The following is a 14,607-nucleotide window of genomic DNA, read 5'->3' on the forward strand; positions in this document are numbered from 1 at the left end:
CATTCCAGCACCCACATTCTCTTCCATTTTAAACCAGAGCATACAAGCTCATGTCAGATACAAATGGTTTGGTGGACAACAGCCTCATTTTGTAACACTTGTGCCAGTAAAATGTCATGTAAGAGCAAAAGTTCCCAGAACTGATTTTTCCCAACAGAAGTCACCAGCCATTGATAGCCTGTGAAGCAATTTTAAGCAATCTGTTCCTGCTCTGTAAATTTAGGATTTTATTTTCATTTATGCTGACTTTATGATGTTTTTCAGAAAGTTAAATGGTGTCTTCTGGAAACTGGGGGGCAAGTTGCATGTGTAATACAGGTTCTGTTGGGCTGGTTTGGTTCTGAGTTAGATTTCCTATCTGTCTGTTAAAAAAAAGGGTTGCTTTTGTGACCAGAATCTGTTTAGGTACAAAGAAAGTAGGTTTGCCTCATTATTTATGACATAACACACAATATGTAAAGGATGGTGTCAAAACAGATAGTTTTCCTATGTAAATGTCTTCTAGTTGATTGAGAAGTTGGAATCTCTTCTATTGGAGGCATCACCAGATGAGATCTCAGAAAAACAACGAGACCAGTACCAGGAATTTATTCTGCAATTGCAGGATCTGCTTCATAGGAAGTATAATGAGGCTACACAGAACCTGCTCAAAGTGAGTGAGATTTACTGTTTCAAAGTTATGATATGTGCACAAAAGTTTAACTCCAGGTGTCTTTTAATGATGGTTGGCTTTGTTTGGTCCTAAACTGTCACAGAGTCGAGTCTGTGAGTTTCAATGTTTTAGCACTCACCAGACTGTGTAAGTATTCAAAACTCCTAAAAACCTGAGCTTTACAGTGGAAAATCCCATCATTAAGTCAGACAAGAACAAACTACTGGGAATTTTTGTGATATTTGGAGATGATGAAAACAAGAGGTGATCTTGGGAAAGGTGAAGAGTACTTAGACAAGACAGTGAAGTTGTGGTGGCGAATCAGTTTTTTGAGCTGCCTGTGTAGGTAGTGACCTTGCTATTTCAAGACTATTAATCATATATAGAAAGTGTGTTTAGCAAAGGAATATTAGTGAAATAGTGAACCAGTTGTATGTGCACAGTCAAAACTCCCTGCAAAATAAGAAATGTTGAATTATTGTTGATTGAATTTAGGATTAAGCTCCCAATATAATTATTTCACAAGTTTGATGTTGCCTAAATGCTAAAATAATCTGTGCAGTGACTCTGGGGTAGGAGTGCATTATTGTTCAGTAAATCCTTTTTCTGTTTTTTTATAATTTATCCTGAGAATTAGGGAAATAATGGAAAAAACCCTGTTTGGCAGTACTTGGTTCACAGAATGTATGAAGTCAGAGGAAAAAGAAGAATGTAGTTCAAATTTTAAGAAACAGATTTGAGTTTATAACTATTGAGCTTCAGTACATAAATACAACATAGCTGGGCTTGGCCTGGTGTATTTTCATTCTTACATGTATTTATTTATTTATTCAAGTAAATGTAGATAAATCAAAGTGAAATAAATAACACATGATTTAATTGGCTTTTTTCTTTGTAGACAGCTAGTATGTATGAAGATTCTGAAACTGGGAATATGCATACAGCCATAAAGGATAAATATAGTACTTTTTGTATTTGGGTCAATCTGAAGAAGAAAGCAAGGTACAGCACACTGAAATTATTAATTTGAAATGAGGCCTGACTTTGTTGAGTAAACACCAAGAATCAATTTCTCATCATCTTTTTGTTGTTGTTGTTGAATGGATCCATTCTGCAGACTCTCAGTGCTGGCTGTTGCTAAGGAGTGGTTTAGATATCTATAAGTTTCTTTCTTAAACAGCAAAACCCTATCACTGCCAGAACAAATTTGGAAGAAAAACAGTAAAACTTACATAGTGAATTGAAATTCCTCTGGAAGCAATGTTTCTTGATGATGCATTTAATATTTTCTAAGTTGTTCCAGTTGCTTGCAAAGCAGTGAATGATACTTTGTGCTCAGTTGGAGAAATTATTTTAGAGCCTGGGATGCACTGTCATATCTGAATCTAAGTTTTGTGTTTTTATTTGATTACCATTTAAATGGTACATTTTCAAAATGAGATTTTTGAGCAGACTTCCTACTCCCACTCTATAAATAAAAGGGATAAGTTATTAAAAGGATTTTAGCTTGACTAAGGACTTGTTGCTGTGAATTTTGTTAAGATAAGGAGAAGGGTGGATGCTGAGCAATGTCAGACTGACCTGCAGGAGGAGCCCATATGGGTTAAATGTTAAAGCCTTTTGGCCAGCAGAGAGATGGACTTAAATATTCAACCAGCAATTAAAAGCTAAGTGTTGCTTTACTCGAAAATTTTTAGAACTTGTGACTAGTTTATCTTACCCAAAAATAAGTATTATTAGAATTATTTTGACAGGTGCCGAGAGTGATGTAACACAGCTCTGCAGGGATTTTCCCAATAAATTAGTGAGTTTTACCAGGAATGTAGTTTCTAGAAGAGCTGCCATCTGATCCTGCCTCATTGTCATTCTGTCAAGACTTATTTTTGAAACTTCTGATCCCCTTGATGCAGTTGTGGCTTTGCTGGAGGGTCTTACAGACAGCTGCCAGCACAAGCACTGTGACATCCCACAACATTTCTCATTTGGTTCAACAAATCCCAAAGGAAATTTGACCGTTTGTGAGGAAACACCAAATGAAGTGCTGCCAATCTTACCTGGGCCTGTTGTTGTTGTTGTCACTCCCCTTCCCAGGTTTAGGAACCACGTGTTCCAGGAGGCCGGGCACGGCTTTGACCTGCCCAAATCCCTGGCTCTGAGCAGCCTGGCTGTTCGAGTGCTGCACACCCGCTACGACCACGTGTCTCCCCTGTGGGTGCAGTGCCAAGGGCTGCCACGGCAGGAGACCTCAGACAGTCAGGAGTTAGCTGAGCATCCAAAAAACACTGGGCAAGAACCAGCAGAAGAGGAGGAGAAAGGCAAGGAAGAGCCCAGCGTGCCTGCTGCAGGAATGTCTTCTAATGGGAGAAAGGTAGGTAAAGAAACTCCTCAAAGGATACTCTACACTGCTCTTGTTGACTTGGAGCTCAGTCACAGTGTCCCATGCAGGACAGCCAGTTCCTTAAGTGTTGCATAGGAAAATGCAGCTTATGTCAACAGTGTCATAGATCTTCTCAAGGGTGGGGAAAGTAGAAAGGGAAGTTTAGACAGGGTATGCAGTTGGCATTTGGTTGGTGGTTTTAAGAGTAGCATCAAGCACAAAGTGCCATTGCAAGATATTTCTATATATCTCTGGCATATGTACAGATGAATGGATTCTGCTTCTGCAAAACTGACAGCCCCACAAAATCCCTGCAGGAATCCAATTTTAGGAAAATTTGCAGCACGCAGAGTAAGATTCATAGTTCAGCAGGTGTTAGCTGTGCTGGTGCCTGGCTGCTCCATGTCTGTGTGCTGACCCTTTGGTGTTAGAGGGCTTTTCAAATACTATTTCTGGCTGCCTGTCCTCTTCCTCAGCTCTCTTCCATGGAATATGTTGGCTTTAGGTGTGATGGAGGTTGCTTGGTTTTGTCCATACTGCATTTGGGGTTTTCACTTTGTGTATCACCAGTGACTTTCAGATAAATGCCTGTGTTTTCTACCTAAAATTTCTGTAGAAATAACTGATAAAACATCAATTTCTAAGCCTTCTTAGTATGTTTGGAGCAATTTCAGAGGATATTCTGGGTGGAAAGGGAGCCACAAGGATCCTTGAGTCCAGCTCTTAAGTGAATAAATTCTGGGATCCATACAGGGATCGAACCTCTGTTCATGATCATGGCTTTTCTCTTTTTCAGTCCCCAACACCTTTGTAATGAATCAGTGCATGAAATCCTACTTCTCTTGGTTTTTTTTTTTTCTTTTTCTGTATGACTGATCTTTTGTCACTTTTCACCACTTTTCTCAGACTTTATTTAAGCTCTTTCATTTTATTCTCTCTTTTACTTTCCCAGGTCTTGTGCTTTTTCTCTCCATTTTGTGAATTTTCTTCTTCCCACTGAAGGCTCTGCTTCTCTCAGCCTCTGTCCTCTCACCTTCCTGTCCTGTTTGAGGAGATGTGTGTTTTTCCCACCAGCTGCCAGGCACAGCCAGGGCACAGAAGGTGCTGTGCCTCCAGAGGAGTCTGCTGTGGCATAGATGAATCCGTGTCTGGGTTGGATACTTGTCTGGAAATCCAGGGGAATGTTTCTCAGCATCCTCCTATCTGGCTGTGCCTTGATCTCCCCCACATTCCTGTGTGTAAATACAGTGAAATACAGTGTAAAAGGGAATAAATATCATGGGCCAGGCACAGGCCAAAGCTGCAGGTGGGTTCTGGCAGAGTTTCAGTGTTGGTGTGAATTCAGCCTCGACTTGCATTTTACTTTCTGCCACTCTGCTGGCTGTAAAATCAGCAAAGCCACAACTTTTGAGTGCACACTCTGATGAAAAAGTGTTGGGTGCTTGTTTGGTACTCAGGGACCTCAAGATGAAATTTGCTGTGGAAATGAAGTAATTACTTTGTCTCTATAAATCTAGTTACAGATTAGAAAGTGCTTTAATCAAAATATTTTTGCTAGCTAGGTAAAAATTATTTCTCTTAAAGCCTTGACCCTGTAGCAAGATTGATAGGAATGTTTCTGTATCCCTTCTCTTGGGCCTTCTTGCTTGAGGTGACACCTTCTTCTTCATTGTGTTTGTCCCTGACTAATGGGAAAATGTCTCTTGCTTTTTGTCTAGGAGAGTGCTTCCTCACTGAAAGAAAAGAGCAATAACACAGATGATGTTAAAGAGACAGAGGAGGAAACTGAGAAGAATTCAGATATTTTGGATGTGCCACCACAAGGTATGTGGTTGTTTTTTACATGCAGCACCACAGAAGTACTTAGGCTACGTATTTTATATGTTAAAAATTGTTCCCTGTGAGGTGGTGAGGCCCTGGCACAGGTTACCCAGGAAAGCTGTGGCTGCTCCATCTGTGGCAGTGTCCAAGGCCAGGCTGGATGGGGCTCTGAGCAAGCTGGGATAGCAGAAGTGTCCAGGGGGTTGGAACTGGACTTTAAGGTCCCTTCTAACCCAGGCCATTCTATGGTACCTGGAAACACTGCAGCATCTCCAAAGTTTATAACTATCGGGATGTTTTGATAATACTTGAGTTTTGTTGACATTTTTATTAATGATTGTTAAATGTGGAAAGATAGTTACAGGACAGATAGGAAAGTGGACTTTGTCCCCACACTTATTTTTATTTATTTATTATTTATGCTTATGTACATGTTTATCATGTTTATATAGAGATGTGTATTATTATACATATGTTTATGGGTGAGACACACAATCTTTATGAATCTGCCAGGCTCTGGGGATTCAGAAAATTATGATTTCAGTGCACATCATGGTAGGCATTGGTTGTAGTGTGAGGTGTTACTGAGTGTTACCTGAATAGCTGCTTGAACGGAGAGGGCCTAATTCTAGGAAATAAAACTGTTTATCTGTCCCACATGAGTTGCAAATTTCTCCAGTGTTGTGGTGTTGTCCTTTGGTTTAATAACAGTGAGTGTTCTTGTGGTACTGACTTAAATAAAACAAGTGCATACAACTATTAACATAATTTAGCTCCACTTTACATCCTTTTTCTTCTGGTAAAAAAGCCAAATCCCACCCTACAACACTTGTGACTGAGCACAGTCCAGAGAACCAGTTGTCAGACTAGACTCTAAAAGCAAGGTTTTTCAAGAGAATATAAAGGACTTGGGCCTCATGTAGAGGAATTTGTATTTTACTTCTGTCAGGCTTTGAAAACCTATACTACAGTATTAGGTGAAGTGGATGTGCACAGATACCAATTATACCTGAGTGTTTTCCAGCTTGTTCATCTGTTTTAATAAGGAAAGAAGGAAAAAATGCTTTTTCTGGCATGCTCATGGTTTGCAAACCCTTTCAATCACTTTTGAGAATAGCATTGAAAGGATGCTCAGTTACCTTAAGTTCAAAACAAGGAACCAGGTAAATGAGGGTTAAAAACCAGAAATCCAACAACAGAGAAGAGTGACAGTTTCTCTGGATTTACCCTTACTGTACCACTGTTAAGGAGATAAATTACCTTGGGATAATAAATAGTTTCTTTAGAAGATACTTATTTTTTTGTATTATTTAAAAAAATATATAAAATAAATATATAAAATATAAAAAAAAGTTAAAGTGTAAACTACCACTGTAAAATGCAGTGAATTGTGGTTTTTTACTTCTGGTAAATTCAGAATAACTGAAAGGATGTTATGGTGGTGTGTGATGCAGTAGAATAAAACCTCTGCAGAATGTAACTAAATCTGACATAAAATTAACACTATTTTGACTTTTTTTAAGCTTGAAGACAATTTATAGAGAGGGTTGTCATTTTTTGATATGGTCTTATTCACTCAGAGCAAATTTTATAACAATTACAGTAGCTGTTTTGAACACTTTTTTTCTTGATTCCTGTCACTAGTAACTTCTCTATTCCTGTACCATCCCATGTCATGTTTTATGTGGGCTGGTTTGGGTTTTTTAAAGAAATTTTTTATGGCCGCGGTGTTTCTGCCTTTGGCTAACATTTTCCAACTAATTAAACCTTAAATTCATACATTTGTGATATATATGTAATTATGCATAGGAAGAAAAGGAATTATCTTTGTTTTCTGAAAATTGTGTTTCATGTTAAATCCCTCTTGCTCTTCCTAATTACCATGTCTTTCACCTTCAGCACATGACCTTTTGATGCCTTATTTTTATATATCTTTTTATTTGCTTCATTTCTTTTCATGTCAATACAATCTTACTTAACCTGTCCAGAATCTCTACTGTATTATTGTGCTTGTGAAGTTCTCCTGTGGGCAGTGATGGATTCATTTTGTCAGTAAAACCTCATTCCTATAGAAAGCATTTGTGAAACTGGCCACAAATCCAAAGGCTCAGCTCCAAACCAAGAAGAGCCGTTCAGTGCCCGGCTCTCTGCCTTTTCCCACATGTCAGTGATTATTGAAGAGCACCAGCAGATGGGGCTGAGATGCTGCGGAGTGGAGCACTTCCAGCACACCCAGTGAGGATCGGGAGAGGTGGGAAATGCGGGTGAGTTGGAGCACCGGGTTAACTCCTGCTGTCTGGTGAATTTTCCAGAAGAGGAGGCACTGCTGCAGGAGGAGCCAGGAGGCAGAGAAGAGGCACCAAGGGTTGTTGATGTGCAGCAGCTGGTGCCCGTGGGGGGTGTGTACCACATCGATGCCCTGCAGTTGCCACCCCAGGCCCAGGACGTTGGGGACTGGAGCATGGTGGAGGTGAGGGAGGACAGGGATCATCAGCCCCAGCGCCCTGGCACCCCTGGGGAGCTGCTCCTGAGGTTTGTCACTGCTGGCACAGGCACTGGACGCAGCTTCCTGAGCAGCAAACTAACGAGGCAAGGTTTGCAAAGCATCAGTTTTTCATATGTGAAAGGTAAAAGCACGGCAGTACCAAAAACCACTGCTGGCTCAGCTGTTCTCGAGGTCTTGAGGCTGGCTGGGGGCTGTGGGCACTGGGCTCTGGCTTCCTCTAGTGCTGAGCTACGCCCCAGAGCGCACTGGGAAGCTGGAAACCTTTAGTTTGGAAAACCAATAAGGCAAACTCAGAGAGCAGGCCTGTGGGCAGGCCAAGAGCCCTGGGATGTTCATAGCCAGCCCCTGTGACCCCTCCTTCCCTCTGACACCGTGGGGACAGAGTGGAATTACAGCTGCTCCTGCTTTCTGAGGCTGTGGAGCTGTTAGAAGGGACTGTGCCACCCTGCCTTGAGGGTGCCTTCAGCAGCACAGGAAGGGGTCCGAGGCCTGGGGGTAGCTACTCTTCTGTTGCCTTCAAAGTTGTAGTTGGAAATGTGCAATATTAGCAAACCCTTTTAAATAGTACGTTAAACTTTGCAGTGGTTAGATGAACTAAAAAAAAAAAAATACCTGCATTTTCTGATAAACCCCTTACCTGTCCTTTTCCTCTCTTGCTAAAGCTTCAGGATGTTGGATTGGAGGTGTATCCATATTCCCCAGGAGAGGCTGAAGATGGCACACAGGAAGCAGTAGAGATAACCCTGAGGCTTCCTGATAATGTGATTTATTTTAAAGTGCCCATGGTAGCCCGATGGGAGCCTGCAGGTATGAACTTAGGACATAAATTTATTTTAAAATTCAGTAGTGGAATTTATACATGAGTTGGAGTGTTGTTGCAATCTAGCTGTAGAAATAAGGGCCTGTTTGGAGCCCAGAAATAGTTGGGGGACTTCAGTGTTAATTGATTTGGGTTTTTAAATTTTTTTTATTATTATTACTTTTTTGGTTAGTTTTACTTCAGCACTACTGGCAGAAGCCTTCCATGTACATCACTGTATCTTTTCATCCTCTTTGTCCAGGCCAGCAGTGGAGAGCTGATGGTATCAACAACATAACCTATAAGGCAGAAGAAAAGAGCATCACCTTTAGGATGGGTGCCTTTTATACAGTAGCACTTCTCCAGGATGCTCACCTGAACCTGCCCTATCAGGCCTGGGAATTGCACCCCACTGGTGTGGATGAAGGACTCTTCACAGTTACTGCAGTCTTTGCAACCATTCAGATACAAATTAAGGTACTGTCAATAATTTTTTAATCAAATATTTGCAGTTAAAAACCCCCATAACTTATACAGTGCCCTTGATTAAGAATCTGGGATGCTTCCACAGGAGCGATTTGAATCTCTCTTCCTTCCCAAGCACTGCACTGGTTATTTAACTTTCAGTTATTTACTATGAGAAGGCAGCTGTGCATTTGCTGTGGAATGTTTCAGTCAGTGCTTTGGTGCTGGTGCTGCATTCAGGCCTGTTCCACCTGCTAGAGACCTGAAAATTGTTCCTCTTTCCTCCCAGCTCTACCAAGAGAAATATAAGGATTTCTAGCAGCCTACTGCTAATGCTCTTTGTTTCTTCTCAAAGTTCAAGTTACTCATGATTATCCATCTGTTCACTGGTGTACAAATCAATACACCAGTGTCATTTCTGAATTCCTACACAAATCTGGCTTTCTTTTGGATCTATAAATGAAAGGTCACAGCCCAGAGTAGTAGATGATGTGGACATGACCCAGTATAGGAAAAATATCAATATTTGAAGCCTAAACCAGAAAGGTGCTTTCCTGACCAGTAAGTTGCTGTCACTGGTTTGTACAACAGGATAACCAGTGTATGTTGTCTTCAGTAGTGGTGGAAGAAGAGAAGGTGCTTTCCCACATCACAGGAAAATGGATGAGTCCTTTTGCCCTCAGAGAAGCTTTGAAAAGAGCTGGAGTGAACATTTTCCCAGCAGAGTACTCTCCTGAGTATGTGCCTGTGCCCAGGAAGGTGAGTGCCAGAGAGTTTCCTGGTGGCTTTTTCCCATTTTCCACTCGGGTCCCCCTTTCTTGCACTGGGACCTGCTGTGCTGGCAGCTGAGCCAGGGACTGAGTAAAGCAGGCTCTGACCTTGCTGTAACACAGGGAAATGGAGTGAGATCTGTTTGTCTGATTTGTACTTGTGCACTGCAGGCTGCCCTGGCAGAAGTCAAGGCCTATGAACAGATGGCTCTGCTTGCAGCTGCTTTTGCTTTTGCTCACAGCAAGTGGAATGGAGAAGCAGGGCCAGAACGAGTTGTGTTCAAGGTTTGTGGAGTCAGACCAAACTTCCAGGACAGACCAGCACTGATCCCTTCCCCAGTTAGACAGAAAGAATTAACTCACCCATGGTAGCTTCAGCCCCTGCCTCAGTTCAGAGTCACAAGCTGCACTTGAGAGAGCTCTCAGGGGACAAGTCTCAGCAACAAGGACACTTGCTAAGGAAAATGGAACTGATAAGGCACCAAGGGAGGCTTTAGTCAGAGCTGGGGTGACAGCTTCATGCTCTTCAGAGGCCCCTTGAAAACCAGCAGTCTGCTCTGCCAGCTTCTTAAGGAACAGCTGGACTTTTCTTCCTGCCTCTAGGGTTTCTTTTGCTCCCTACTGCAAAGGAGGGAATAAGCAATCTCAGTGTTGATTTGTCCCCACCTGGGAACTAAAACACAGGGTTAAAACTTCTCCCAGCCAGCCAAACGCTCCCACGTGTGGCTGGAGAAAGGTAACACAGCCCGCTGCTGAAAGCTGCAGTGGCTCTCACTCTCAGGTTAAATGCATGTGACACACAAATATTGGAATTTGTACTCTGGCAAGGGCACAGGCTTCACCTCACCATTCATTTTTTCCTGCAATAGGTAAGTGAACATCTTACAGCAGGTTCTGCCAAAGACAAGGTCTGGTCTCTTTATATGTTCAGTGGTGAGAAAGTGCAAAACCTCAGGCTCACTGAAACCAGTGAAGCTTTTTCAGAAGAGCTGGAAGAAGAGTCTGAATTTCACTCCACACTCTACCATATGCTCAAGGATTCTGCCAGCAAGGAAGCCATGGGTAAAGTGGAAAGAGCTGGTTTCCTGTTTATTGATTCTGTGTATCAGCTGCTCCTTGCTACCAGAGTTTTAGCATACTCTTAGATACTGCATGCTTTCCTTTAAAACTTTATTATCAAAAGCTTTCAATAAAGTTACATTTCAAGTCTTAAATCCTTTTCTATGCAAGTCATTGAAACAGGATCTAAAATGCAAACATTTTATCTTTGTTCAAGCAAAATAAATTCTTTATTCTCTTGTGGCTAGACCATCTAGACATGTTTATTGTTAGCTACTTTCAACATTGCTGTTCTATTGTAAACCTCAATAGAACTGAGACCCTTTTAGCTGCTTTTAAAGATGACTTTTTGTCATAATGGGAAAGAGACACTTCTTTTTCATTTCAAGTCATGCTTTAAATAAAAAAAATTCATCTCCTCCCCAAAAAATACCCCCAACCCAGCAAAAGAAATCCAGCATGTAACCTGAAATCAATGCCATCTTCACCTCCTGCCCTGCAGATGTGGCAGTGCCGCTCGGGCAGCGGAGCCAGGGTTAGACCGGGGGAGGCCCGTGGTGTTGCAGTCCTGTGTAGGGCCACAGCAGCTGCTGCAGGGATGTCCAGGAGTCCCCAGTGCCCACAGGGGCTGCATCTGCTGGCCTCTGCAGGGACAGCCCCGTCAGGAAGCTGGTGAGAGCAGCCAGCAGCACCAGGATGGACATGGACACCCAGAGGGTTTTGTTAGCGTTGCAAAAGGAATCCTTGAAGTGGGATGCCCACGCTGACATCAAATTGTACCTGGGCAGGACAGGAAAGCGCAGAGCCCATCAGTGTTTCTTCAAACTCTTCCCCCCACACCCCAAAAAGACTTGAAGCAAACTAGGTCCCACAAGCATCAAAAGTAACAGGTTGTTACTGTTGTGGGAGCTGTGCAGGGGGAGCTTCTGTTTTAAGTCTAAAACACAGCCAAGGAAGCTAATTCTTGATAAGCTGACCCAGCTCACCAGTCCACCCATGCTCCCTGTACTTCACACTGCGTTCCCAGAGAGCATTTCCTAGTCACTTGTCACTGCTCCCAAGGGTCAAAGAAGAAAAGATCCCAGGGAAGCCATGACATGTCTCCAGTTGCTTCTTTTTCCTGCCAAGTACCCTGGGGTGAGTGCAGCAACCCCTGAGGATGGAGAGAGGCTTTGGATGAAGTGAAGAGGCTTGGGGAGCCCATTTTCCAGAAGGTTTGAAGGTTTGTCCAATATTTGGTGCTTTTGTGCATTTTATGTCTGTTTTTTTTTTTTAATGGATGTTTGAGTTCTAGGATTAAGTTCTAGGACACTTAAAAGGGCATTTTCTCGTGCGTGGCATCATTTTTTATGTTTTTTTTTTAAAGTTTTGTTCTGTGGGGAAAAAAAAATTTTCATGCTTTGTATTCAGGATATGCAGACGCTCTATTGACCCTCCCACACCAAGCAGTCCAAGTGCACAGTAGTTAATTGGATTAGTTGTTATGTAAAGAATAATAATTAAATCTGTTGGTGCTTCTGTTGGTACACTCTTAAAATTTCATGTTCCTGTGTACCTGGGGCTTTGGCCATACTTATGGAGATGTAAAATAAGCACTTGGATTGCTCTAGACATGTTGTGGGAAATGTGTGTTAGGAGAAGCCCCCTCTGAATAAACTGTTGTTCTGTTGTAGAGATCTGCAGCAGTGCTGGCTTTGGCAGAGTGGTTGAAGGGTTTGTGAGAGCAGAGCAGGGAAATGGACAAGTCACTCCAGTAGGGTGATGTCTGTCTCCTTATATTAACAGAATATAACAGAATTGTAACCCAGCTGTGAACCCAAAGCCTGTGGCAATAATTGATAGCAATAACTGTACCTTTTTACCTCGGGGTCACTGGCAAGCATGAAACAAGAACTGACCCAGAACTTTTTGTTGGTGCCCTGGCAGGGAGAGTAGCAGCCAACAGTGTTGGAAGAATTTCTGTGAGTCCCTGTGAGATCATGATTTTCTTAACAACTTCAAAATTAGTTTGAATAGAAAAATGTGGGTTTTTTTACACAAAAACCTCATGTGCAAAGTGTGCAAAGATGATTTAATGAGAGATTTTTTGAAACATAGAAATGTGCTGATACGTTCTCGAACTTCTCCCCTTTCCTGCCCCACCATGTGGGACCAGGGCAAAGGGAGGGAGCAGAAGATCTGCCTGGAGCTGGAGAGGGGCAGCAGAAAGGCACTGTGGGCACAGGGACCTCCCTGTGTCACAGGGCACCTGTGGGAACAGAACGGACACTTTGGGGGCGAAATGGAAGTAATTTGTGGCAGAGTTGAGAGCTGGGGGAAGATCTGAGTTCATCTACAAGGAAGTAAGTATATTTTAGATGTATATTTTTGAGGAAAAGCTGAGGTGATGTTTATGGGAGAGAAGGAGTCACTATTTTACAGGAAGGAAAATGTTGGGAGTAAAACTTGATGTAATCTGTAGGGGACAGAATTAATATTTTGGGGTAAAAATGAGGTACTCAGAAGCAGACGTGCAGAAAATCTTGAAGGCACAACCTGATCAAATCTCTAGAGCAGAGGTTGAACATTTTGAGAGGAAATTATGTAGGTGATGAGTAGTGGGTGTGTAGGGAAAATTTGGGGGTTAAATCTGAGGTAATCTCTAGGGGAGAGCATGAACATAGTAAAGTAATGTGAGGGAATCAGTTATGACCAGGTAGGGAAATTTGGGGGGGGGGGGGGGGGAGGGGAGGAAATGAAAATAATACAAAATAATCTGTAGGGCAGAGAATGAACATTTTGAGGTAAAAATGAGGTCATCAATAGTAGGCAGATGGAAAATTTGGGGGTAAAGCCTGAGAAAAGCTACATGGTAGAAAATCAATATTGAAGTAAAAATGAGGGAATCAGTAGTGGATAGGGGAATTTGGGGGGCTAAATGTGAAATAATCTAAAGGTTGACAATGAATATTTTTAGGTAAAAATGAGGCAGTAAGTTGTATATAAGTAAGGGAAATTTGGGAGTAAATCTTAAGTAAATCTCTAGTGGGAGAATGAACACTCACAAACTGAGGCAGTCCCTGGGGGTAGGCAAGGAAATTTTATGGGGCAAAACTTTGCAAAATCTGTGGGGCAGAGAATGAACATATTGAGGTAAAAAGGAGGTGAGTGGGAGTGGACATCTAAGGAGAATTTGCGGGGCAAACCCTCCTGATATGTCAGAACAATGAATGTTTTTGAAACAAACTCTGATGTGATATGTAAGGGGGCAGAATGAACATTTTGGGGATAAGACAGACTTAACTTGTGTGGTTTTGTTTTTAAAATCTAGTTAGTATATAGAGGACAAAATGGACATTTTGGTCTTAAAATCTGACTTACCCTGAAGAGGAAAGAATGCATATTTTGAGGGAAAAAGGTGGTAATCACAATTGGGCAGGTAGGGAAAATGTTGGGGGAAAATGTGAAGTAATGTCCAGAGCAGAGAATGAATACTGGCTTGTAAAAAATGAGGGAGGTAGAAGTGGACAGACAGGGGAAAAATCTGGAAGGGAAGCATGAAATAATCCCCAGGGAAGAGAATGAAAACTCAGGTAATCACTTGTGGACATATAATGAAAATGTTGGGTGTAGAAACTGGTATTTTCTCCAGGATGGAGCATTACTATTTTGAGGTAAACATGAGATAACTAGTAGTGAACAGGTAGAGAAAATCTTGGGGTAAAACTTAAAATAATCTGTATGGCAGAGAATGTAGATAAGGGGAAAAAGAGATAATCAGTAGTAGGCAGAAAAGGGAAATTTGGGGGTAAACCTTAGGTAATCTCTAGATGAAAGAAATGATAATTTTGAGGTAAAGCGAGTTCATCAGTAGCGGACATCAAGGGAGAATCTGGGGGCAAAACCTGAGATAATGTGTGAAGATGAGAAGTATTTTGGAGAAAAAAATCTGACATAATTTGTAAGGGACTGATGAAGATTTTGGGGATAAGACAGACAAAACCTGTGTGGTTTTTGGTTTTTTAAAAAACTAGGTAATATATTGGAGAGAAAAATGGACATTTTGATCATAAAATCCGAGTTAACTTGCAGGTGAAAGAATGTATATTTTTGAGGAAAACTGAAGCAATCAGTAGTGCACAGGAAGGGAAAATGCTGTGGGTAAAAACCAAGGTCATC

General features: G+C 41.8%; 1 protein-coding gene across 5 annotated transcripts in view; it reads left to right on the plus strand.

Annotated features, from left to right (window-relative positions):
- The window catches only part of LOC134043479 (dynein axonemal intermediate chain 7-like), a 28,398-nt gene that overhangs the window by 8,020 nt on the left and 5,771 nt on the right, over positions 1-14,607 (plus strand). Inside the window, exons 7-16 of one of the 5 annotated variants that reach the window (XM_062491841.1) lie at positions 506-652; positions 1,551-1,654; positions 2,744-3,020; positions 4,748-4,853; positions 7,163-7,320; positions 8,019-8,163; positions 8,418-8,632; positions 9,212-9,379; positions 9,562-9,675; positions 10,260-10,789. In XM_062491841.1, the coding sequence (XP_062347825.1) occupies positions 506-652; positions 1,551-1,654; positions 2,744-3,020; positions 4,748-4,853; positions 7,163-7,320; positions 8,019-8,163; positions 8,418-8,632; positions 9,212-9,379; positions 9,562-9,675; positions 10,260-10,535 (1,710 nt within the window). In that variant the 3' untranslated portion in view covers positions 10,536-10,789. Of the gene's footprint in view, positions 1-505; positions 653-1,550; positions 1,655-2,743; positions 3,021-4,747; positions 4,854-7,162; positions 7,321-8,018; positions 8,164-8,417; positions 8,633-9,211; positions 9,380-9,561; positions 10,790-11,511; positions 12,525-14,607 lie in introns of those variants that run through there. The other 4 variants (XM_062491846.1, XM_062491844.1, XM_062491843.1 and 1 more) reach the window with 4 other exon arrangements.

This window comes from Cinclus cinclus, chromosome 4 (genome assembly GCF_963662255.1).
Source record: "Cinclus cinclus chromosome 4, bCinCin1.1, whole genome shotgun sequence".
Taxonomy (NCBI): domain Eukaryota; kingdom Metazoa; phylum Chordata; class Aves; order Passeriformes; family Cinclidae; genus Cinclus; species Cinclus cinclus.